At 34.4% G+C, this 9,882-nt stretch overlaps 1 protein-coding gene across 3 annotated transcripts in view; it reads left to right on the top strand.

Moving 5' to 3' along the window:
- LAMP2 (lysosomal-associated membrane protein 2) overlaps positions 1-9,882 on the top strand; it is a 42,156-nt gene that overhangs the window by 24,247 nt on the left and 8,027 nt on the right. For 2 of the 3 annotated variants that reach the window (XM_005884674.2, XM_005884675.2), the window contains exons 7-8: positions 1,241-1,304; positions 1,869-2,033. In XM_005884674.2, the coding sequence (XP_005884736.1) occupies positions 1,241-1,304; positions 1,869-2,033 (229 nt within the window). Of the gene's footprint in view, positions 1-1,240; positions 1,305-1,868; positions 2,034-4,703; positions 7,155-9,882 lie in introns of those variants that run through there. The other variant, XM_005884676.2, reaches the window with a different exon arrangement.

Below are 9,882 nucleotides of genomic sequence, written 5' to 3'. Positions count from 1 at the left end.
TGAACTTGGTTTCTTGAACATAAAACCTTTTTTCTCTATGGAATATATGCCAAATAATTGAGGATTATATCTAATTATATTTTAGAAAGGTTTACAAAAAATATTTCCTTTTCTAACATTCAAATTATTCCTCTGTTATAGTACCTATATGGCCAGTGAATATAATATTAAATTCCAAGACCCACTGGAACATTCTAAGACCCCCCCAGGGGATGTTTAAAACTACATATAGTACCAAACTCTATATATACTGTGTTTTCTCCTATACATACATACTGATGATTAATTTAATTTATAAATTGGCCATAGTAAGAGATTAACAATAAACAATAAAATAGAACAGTTAGAACAATATACTGTAATACAAGTTATGTGAATGTGATTTCTCTCTCTACAAATATCTGGAACTTTCCATTTAAGATTTGTGTACTGGGGTTGATCATGAACAACTAAAATCGTGGAAAGTGAAACTGCAGAAAGCAAAACTGGGTAACGGGGGACTACTGTATTCATCTTATCTTCCCTGGCAGATTGCAAACGGGGCGGGGGGTGGGGCGGGGGGTGCAGGATTCAAATCTGGTTCATTTTGCTAGCTCCCTGGAGCACTTCAATATGTTACCTTGTACATACTAAGCACTGACATAATTGGAATGATGGGCTAATCAGATGAGTGCTTCAGAAAAATAATAGCAGAGAAGGAAAGCTTGAGTTTGAGAGGCTGAAAGGCAGGGAGCTCAGTTAGAGGCTATTATGATCCAAGCTAGAGGTGGGGAGGGCTTACTTAGCAAGTGACAGGAGGAATAAAATGGAGGAAATGAATTGAGTGTCTGAGAACCATATCTCTTGTCCAAAAATTGGAAACAAAATGCAGAGGGAAAGGGTTTCTGTCCCATTTTGTATTTTCTACTTAGTTACAATTTATTCTAATATTAAATTCCAACACCCACTGAAACATTCCAAGACCCCCAGGGGATTGCATCTCTGCTGAGCACAGCAATTAGACCTGTAGAATAATACTTTCTGTTGAATAGAGTTTTAATTCATAGTTTTATCTTTTGGGTAATGGTATTTGATTGCTTTTATTCTGTAGAAAGTAACTACCTGTAAAATTATTTGCAGTATAATATCAGTTCCAGCCTGTATATCTAGTCAGCTGTAATAGAGATGAGCTCTGTAGATTCTCTAATATGAAACAGTCCTTATGATGTGTTGATTAACTGCAAACTCATTTTTTTAATAGAAAAATGAAAACCGATTCTATCTGAAGGAAGTGAATGTCAGCATGTATTTGGTTAATGGCTCTGGTAAGCAAAATATTGGCCTCAGGGTAAAGAGTGTGTGTTACACTGAAGGAATAGAAACCATAATTGTCTTGTTACCAAATAGTGCCTTACCTAATGGGACAGAAGATTTTGTGTGAAAAATCATACTTTGACTACAACTTAAAATCAGTAACTTAGAACTATAGTAGTCTATCTTTTGCAGTATACCATATTTTCAAATCATGGTGGGTAATAGTTAAGGATGTGACTGATTTTTAGACTATAGAAACATCTATAGAAAAAGCAGGGAACAGTGACAGATAATGAATAGAATTAGTGAGTTGATTACTACTATATTGTAAGGTACAAAATGTTGAATCATTGTATTATACACATGAAACTAATATAACTAACATAATATTGTATACCAACTCTACTTAAATTTAGAAAAAAAGGAAAGATAGGGAACCTAGTGACGGGAAGAATTGCTTTTTGTAGGTAGACTTTGTACCCCAAGCTCTTATACTTCACTGAAAAATTCTGAGTTCAGTCTCACTTTTTATGTTAATAGGATAAGATGTTACTAACATATTTTTTTCTTTGAAGTTTTCAGCATTGCAAATAACAATCTTAGCTACTGGGATGCCCCCCTGGGAAGTTCTTATATGTGCAACAAAGAGCAGACGGTTTCAGTGTCTGGAGCATTTCAGATAAATACCTTTTATCTAAGGGTTCAGCCTTTCAATGTGATAGAAGGAAAGTATTCTACAGGTAAGAGTCAAACCAGATTTATTAATAACTGATGGTCTTATGTTGACTTGTCCTTTGAGTCATGAATACTTAAGCATTGAACGACAGAAATATAAACTCGCCTCTCGACTCCATGGTAGAGTTCTCAAAGCCTTGAGCAAGTTGTGTCACTCTATATTTGGCTCATCATTTTGCTCAACGTAGATTTTTGTGTGATCTGAAAACCATTTGCAACAAACTTCTTAAAGCTAAAAACTGATAAAAGCTTTACATGAGCTAAATTTACTTAAGGTAGGGACGTTGCCCCCAGGTTTTAGTTTGTGAGAAGGATGGCACTTGGGAGCAGCAGCTCTGAGCATCTGGCATCTGCCTTGGGGCCATCTTCCAGCTGGAAACATTTTCATACTTGAATAAAAGCAGTTTGGTCATATTTTGTTGAGACAAAAGATTATGGTAGCAAAGCCTCAAATATCAGGAACTATGCTTTGGCCAGCCAGAATGATCTGGAGAATTTAAAAATCATGTGCCAGTGTGAATGAGCCCTTTTGAAGATCTACTCAGTCCTTATGATAGTGTTTATCAGATTTTTAATGAAACCTTTGCAAGCGGCTCACTACAGTGTTTATATGAGTATGAAAGATGCATTTGGCATTACAAGATTAAAATTTGCATGAAGGAAAAAGTACATAAAATTCCTTAATTGACTTGCCCTTTTAAACCATTTACTTAAAATTGTTGGTTTGTGGATTGCAGCTCTGCTGAGCACAGCTATCCAGTCATCCACAGCATTTTTAACTATTAATTCCATGGTTTAGAATAGGGGTGGGGAACGTCCAGCCCGTGGGTCATATAAGGCCCACGAAATCATTTGGTCTGGCCCTGCTGAGGCATTAGGGTGAATTAAATAAATGTTTGACCAAATATAGTAGGCTAATTTTTCAGTTGATAATTTTGTATGGCCCACGAATGTTATAAATATCCATCTGGCCCTTGGCAGAAAAAAGGTTCCCCACCCCTGGTTTAGAAAAAAATGTAGAAGCTGTGTTTAAAAATCAATATGCTCTGAGCCATTCAGCTACTTTTGCATTCAGCTACTAGTGCTGAACACCTAGCCTGACTTGGTTAGGTCACAATAAATTGGGTTCTTCGCCCTACTACCATTCTTGTGACAAGAGAGGTTAATCACACTTTAAACTTTTAAAAACATTTATTTTTCCCTTTTGTTTGTTTTTCTTTTTTACTTCAATTATTTTGATCCTTTAATGATTTTCTTCTTGAGTCTTTATCTAGCTCCTCTACATTATTACCTTAATTTTAGGTCCAGATTTGTATTTAGAATTTAAAGTTATTTGCAGTGTAATATCAGCTCAAGCCTGTATATCTAGTCAGTTGTAATAGAGATGAGCTCTGTAAATTCTCTAATTTGAAACTTTGCTGTTTATGTGCATATAATTTAAAATGTCACCCAAAGGAGTATACAACATTTAATATAAGGATAGGCAAAAGTAGGTCTATAGTTGTGAGTACACGAAACAGTTTATTCTTGTATTATTATTTTGTATTTTTCCATATGAACAACTGTAATCTGCTTTTGCCAATCCCTGTCTTGATGATGAATGTATCACCAATTTGTTGGGCTATGCTCTTGACTGTGGGTGCCTATAAATACAACACAGTGGTAATACGTGACTATATAGGAGAAAGAGACTTGTAGTAAGGTAAAAGAATATTGATTGGATTTTACTGGATCAGACTACTCCCTAGGAAAAGAAAAAAATATTCTATGGACTGCCAATCCTGACCAGATTGATAAATGTATGATAAATGTAATAAACATACTCAAAGTAGTAAGAGGTCCCAGTTTCTTGACTTTTGCAGCCACTAAAATCATGTACTCTAAGTCAGGGATCCGTATACTTTTCTATAAAGGCCCAGACAATAAATGTTTAAGGTTTGAAGGCCATATGGTCTCTCTCACAACTAGTCAGCTCTGCTATTGTAGCACAAGGACAGCCATAGGCAATAACCAAATGAGTGTGGCTGTGTTCCAATAAAACTTTATTTGTGGACACTGAAATTTGAATTTCATATAATCCTCATGTCTCAAAATACTCTTTTTTGTTTCTTTTAAACCATTGTAAAATGTTTAAAAGCCATTTTTAGCTCTTGGGCCAAATTTGGCCCATGGGCTAGTTTGCCGTTCTCTGTCTAAAGGATTCCAGAGCTAGTCTGGCCATCCTAATCCCATGATTAAACCATCCTGATCTGGTCCCAGTCTCCCAAAAGACATTCACTCTACCACTGAGAGGCTCGTCTTGCCATGTGAAATGGGCTAGATTAGCTCACTTCATTTTAAATAAAGTAATACTCCTGTTTTGGAAAGGACTTTGAATATAAATTAAAAAACATGTACACATGTATGCATTTACTCATAGATACAAATATATATGTATTCATATATATGAATATACGTACAATCATATACAAATGAAAGAACAAATGAGTTTTAGGATTTTAATTCTAGAGCAATCTATAATATTCTATAGCTTTATCTTTAAAATATACTGTCTTAATTACTTAAAGTTGAACTTGTAAGAGCACTTCTGACTTTGAGTCAACATCTTTTACTTTTGGACATTCTTTTTCTTTTATTATACTCATTATTTGTTACACACTTTTTCTCACCTACAGCCCAGGAGTGTTCGCTGGATGATGACACCATTCTAATACCAATTATAGTTGGTGCTGGTCTTTCAGGCTTGATTATCGTTATAGTGATTGCTTACCTAATTGGCAGAAGAAAAAGTTATGCTGGATATCAGACTCTGTAACACTAATGCATATGTGATCTCTGTTCCAAAGTAATAAAGCAAGTACAAGTTCCAACATGCAATACTATTCAATTTAAGATATATTTACTTTTAGTTCTGATCTTAGAACCAGTGGTATGGGGGATTTTGTACTTAAATAAATACAAACACCCCAAAACTATTAACTACAAATTGGTCATGTGAATTTGGTTTTCCTAACCAAGGCATTTAAATCTGTTGTTTCTTCAGCCAAAGGCATGTGCAAAATCACCTGGATTATAGGTTCTATTTTATTTGCTTGAATTAGTGTTTCAGTGTTTTTACTTTAGTCATTCTGACTAGAAATATACAGTTTAGGAAAAACAGGTTTTTAAAAGAGATTTGTTTTCTTGCATGTGGTTGAATTGAGACAGTACATTCTACAGTGGATTTGTACTTGCTCCCTTTGCATTTTTTTCTGTGATTTTGTTTGCAGGTTAACTTAGCTGCTTTGACATTGCTATATATTTGACCTAATAGAGATATGGCAGTAGATTTGAACAGTCTAATATTATGTTCTTAGCAATGACTGCTTTCCTAATGCTTTTTGAATACATTTGTATTTAATGTGGCTGTAATGACAAAAGATGCAAAGCTTTTGAAGTTTTAGAATAGGTGTTAAGCTTATTGTTTAATCCCTTCTAAAAAAAAACCTGGATATTTCAATCTTTTAAATTGCAAGATACAAGACTATTCCAGCTGAGCATTTCAATTTTCTAGGTGCTTTAGAGATAATTGCTAGGCAGTGCCAATTTCGGGCCTTAGTCATTTTACCTGTAAATTGGTCTCTACCTGCAGAGCTAAAGTTAATGTAGACTTCCAGTGTCCTTGGTGGGAGTAGTATCTTTTATTCCTTTTTTATCTTTTCTTTTCCTTAAAGAAGAAATGCCTGTATGTCCTAGAAACTAGAAAAGAAGGGCACTTACACCTATAAAGTAACTTGCACATAACCCAAAAGTTTCGGTCTTCTCCATTAAAATGTTTGAGTTTTTTTGTTTTGTTTTTAAGAGTTGTTCTTTGTTTCCAGCTTAAAGTGATTGCTACAACATTTACTGATTTGGCTTTCCTATTTAAATGGTTATATGCTAATCAAAACTTACATTATTGTTGTTCATTATGGTAGAATCATTATTAATTCATGTATTTTGTGTTCAGTTTTGTCCTCTGGGGAGATGCACCAGTTGTCCATCTACCATGAACCACCTAATGTTTATATGAGAAAGCAAAACATTTCAGCTTCATAGCTAACATATCAAGTATTTCTTGCTGTTTCTAGGTGTTTTTTTATTGGAACGGCTGAGCAAATATTTAGAAATTGTTAATATGCAGCCATATACCAAAGGTGCCTGAGTTTTTTTGTGGGGGGGTGGTGTTAGGAGATTGTGTACCCCCATTCACTACAAAATGAGATATCTGGGTTCCAAAGTATTATTGATCTTGAATTAATTTGGTAGTCTAACTAAAAACACACACAAGCAATTGCCTGTAAGCATATATATGTCTATAACTATCTTTCGAGTTATATTGGAGTGCTGAATATTTTTCCCCACTTAAATTTGCTCTCTGTTTAGAGTAGCCTGAAATTCTTACTGGCTCAGAATCAGATTCCTGATCAACCCCTCTCTTAAAGCTACAATGAGCTGCATTGCCAGCTTAAGGCACTTATAAAAGACAAAAGACAAAAATATAAATCTGATTTTTTAAAATTATTTTTTATTTAAATAGTATGTTACTGTAAGATTGTTAACCTTAAAAGAATGGATTGTTAACCTTAATGCTTATAAGAACGTAGGTCTTAGATGTTTCTCACAAGTCAAAACAAAGCAGCTTTAAAAAAAAAAAGAGAGATTAAAGCATAAGTGGGTGGCACTGGCTTAATGCTGTTAATGTTTCTAAAAGTTTCTACATTTAATTATATATCTGATTCATATGAAAATATCTCTAATTAACACTGTTTTCTAGAAAATCTGACTTCATTGAATATTTTTGTATCTTACGTGGGCCAGTTTATATACGGTTGGTTATTTCCTACAGCCACATGCTCTTTGTACCTTTTGTAGTTTAATTTGCTTTACTGGGTTTACACCTTGATGGTCTAACACTCTATGGTTCTGAGTGTTTTTCATGTGTTAGCATTTATATAAAGAAACTGGTCCATGTAAATACTTCTCATGTTTTTCTTTCAAATGTTTAAGCCACTAGTTGATGTATGGTATTTCTCTAGGTATTTGCTTGTCCATTTGCTCAACATATTGCTTCTAAAACAAACAATAAAGGTTATTTTATTTCTTAAGGAAATTTGCTCACATTATTTCCCATTGGTTGAAGTCAAGATTTTGTATATCACATAATGTCAATTTCTTCCAAAAGGAAAAACTTTACAAATGCTTAGAAATAGAACTAAATTATTTCCAAAATGTCCTGTTGTGTTGTTATTATCTGGAAGAGTGGTCCAATACATGGATCTCTACTGATGCTGGGCTGGCTACGGTATAAGAATCACCTGGGAAACTTGTTATAAAGTTCCAGGCACCATTCCTAGAGTATTTAATATTTAGTTTAGCAGGTCTGAGATAAGATGAGCATGCGTGCACGCGAGCGCGCGCGTGTGTGTGTGTGTGTGTGTGTGTGTGTGTGTGTGTAAGTTCCTCAGCCAGATCTGGTGTGTAGCCAATTGTGGAACCAGCAATCAAGAATATTCATTTAAGCCCTAGCTGGTTTGGCACAGTGGATAGAGCGTTGGCCTGCAGACTGAAGGGTTCCAGGCTTGATTCTGGTCAAGGGCACTACCTTGGTTGCAGGCTTGATTCCCCAGTCCTGGTCAGGGTGTGTGCGGGAGGCAACCAATTGATGTGCCTCTTTCACATCGATTATTCTCTCTGTCTCTCCCCCTCCCTTCCGCTCTCTCTAAAAATCAATGGGAAAATATCCTCAAGTGAGGATTAACAACAACAACAACAACAAAATATTTATTTAATATTAAAAAGCATCAGAGTATCTTGTGCATTTTTCTCAACTCCTAAAATGAGGCTGATATTTCATATCTATACATAGCAGCTGTGCATTGCAGCCATATAATCCAAACTATTGATCTGAACCAAAACAGGATTGTGTGCAATCTCTCACTCTAAAATGTTTGAACCTTAGTATATCACACACACACACACACACACACACACACACACACACACACACACAAAATTAGCAATCTGGCTCATAACTTTCCTCTGGATTACCCAGTTAAGCCATGTGACTGCCAGTTAATCATCATAGCTCCCACCTTTGCTACTAGCTGCCATGTCACTTTGGCCAAGCTGCTTAACTTCTGGGGTCTCGTAAAGTTGAAGGCTTTATTTCTCTATTTCTTTTGAATGGTAGTTTTCCATTTCAGTGAAGATTTGAGTATATTTACCAGTAGAAGGAATCTGATAAGAAGCTCCTTGTTATGTATCAAGAACATAACTTTACATACAGTGTAAAATGCACCATCTTATTTCTTTTCTTTTTTAGGAGGAATTCTTATAAGACACATATATTTTTTTAAGATTATAGCATTTCATCTCTGTTTAGGTAGATAATGTTAAATTGGCTTGGGCTCATCTCTTTCCCACCCATTTCCTTATCTATTACCTTGGTAGCTAACTTTCTGCATCAAAATTGCCATATTTTGTTTTTGAAAGTAGTATAGACATATTGGGGTGATACTCAATAGCTTCAAGTATCTTTTCAGATTCATGTTATATAGTTCAGTTTGGTTATAGATCTAAAAGATATATAATTTAAAAAAGATGTCACATAAGAATGTAATTCCTAACACTGACTTTTACAAAGAGAAATTTGACACAATTGATTTTAAGAGGAGTTTTTGATTTACATTTTTTAATAAATGTGTATCTCAAAAAATGTGTATCTCAGCTTTCCAACTCACACTGAATATTATTTTTGAAAGATTTCTGAACAGAAATTTGAAGATAACAGGCTTTTTAAAAAAATTTTTTTATTGATTAAGGTATTACATATGTGTCCTTATATCCCCATTACCCCTCCCCCCAATCAGGTTTTTTTTTAATCTACAAGAAACTTAATTGAAATTTCAATGCCTATGAATAGTTTATCTTTAAAAATCTTAATTGCTTCTTTGACTATTAAACTCTTCCAAAAATACACTTTTCCTTTTCCCCAAAATATTTTCAGTACCGTCTCAAATGTACATTAGGCAAATAGATCAGTTCAAAATGACTTATAGAGTGCTCGCTTTGGCAGCACATATACTAAAATTGGAACAAAATGACTTATAGAATGAGATTTTCTTTTCTTCAGGATGTGATCCTATTAAAATTCCTGTTTTACCAAAATATCTTCCCATTACTTAAAGAATCCTTAAAGGTTGAATGCACAAAATCATTATTTATTATAAATTAATACTTCACATGCTAATTGAGAACATTTTAAATAAGTGACAGCATCTAGAAAGATCTTTGTAAGGGTGGAATTGCCTTTTTGATCTACTTTGGGAATATTTGTCTTACATGAAAGCTTTATTAGCACTAATTATGAAAACTGTTTCAGTACTAGGTCAAATAGCCAATTTGGGAAAGATGACTATGAATCCATTGCCAGAATTAAAAATTAATCTAATGAATTTTTTAAAAACCCAAGTTATATTAAATCCAAGGCATAATACTATAAGGTGTATGCTACCTAATAGTTTATGTGCTGGGTGATAATTTGGGAAATTGAAGGGGATGCGCTAACTGGGTGCTCTTAACAAACACCATTTATTTACAAGTCACATCTAGCAACCGTTATCTGGATTTTTAATAGAACAGAGAAGCAGGTAATAAAGATAATTGAGCTGGTAGCCACAGTTGATGTCATAAAGTCCTAAACTCCAGGACTGCATCTTTTTCCCAGTTACTGCCCCAGAGGCTAGCCTGGCACATTTCTTAAATACAAGCACAATCAGAATTGCCTTGCAGCCTGTTCATTCTTATTTTTTTAAATTTTTATTTTTGCTAAAA

Source organism: Myotis brandtii, unplaced genomic scaffold, assembly GCF_000412655.1.
Source record: "Myotis brandtii unplaced genomic scaffold, ASM41265v1 scaffold846, whole genome shotgun sequence".
Taxonomy (NCBI): domain Eukaryota; kingdom Metazoa; phylum Chordata; class Mammalia; order Chiroptera; family Vespertilionidae; genus Myotis; species Myotis brandtii.
This window is presented reverse-complemented; position numbering and strand designations above follow the sequence as displayed.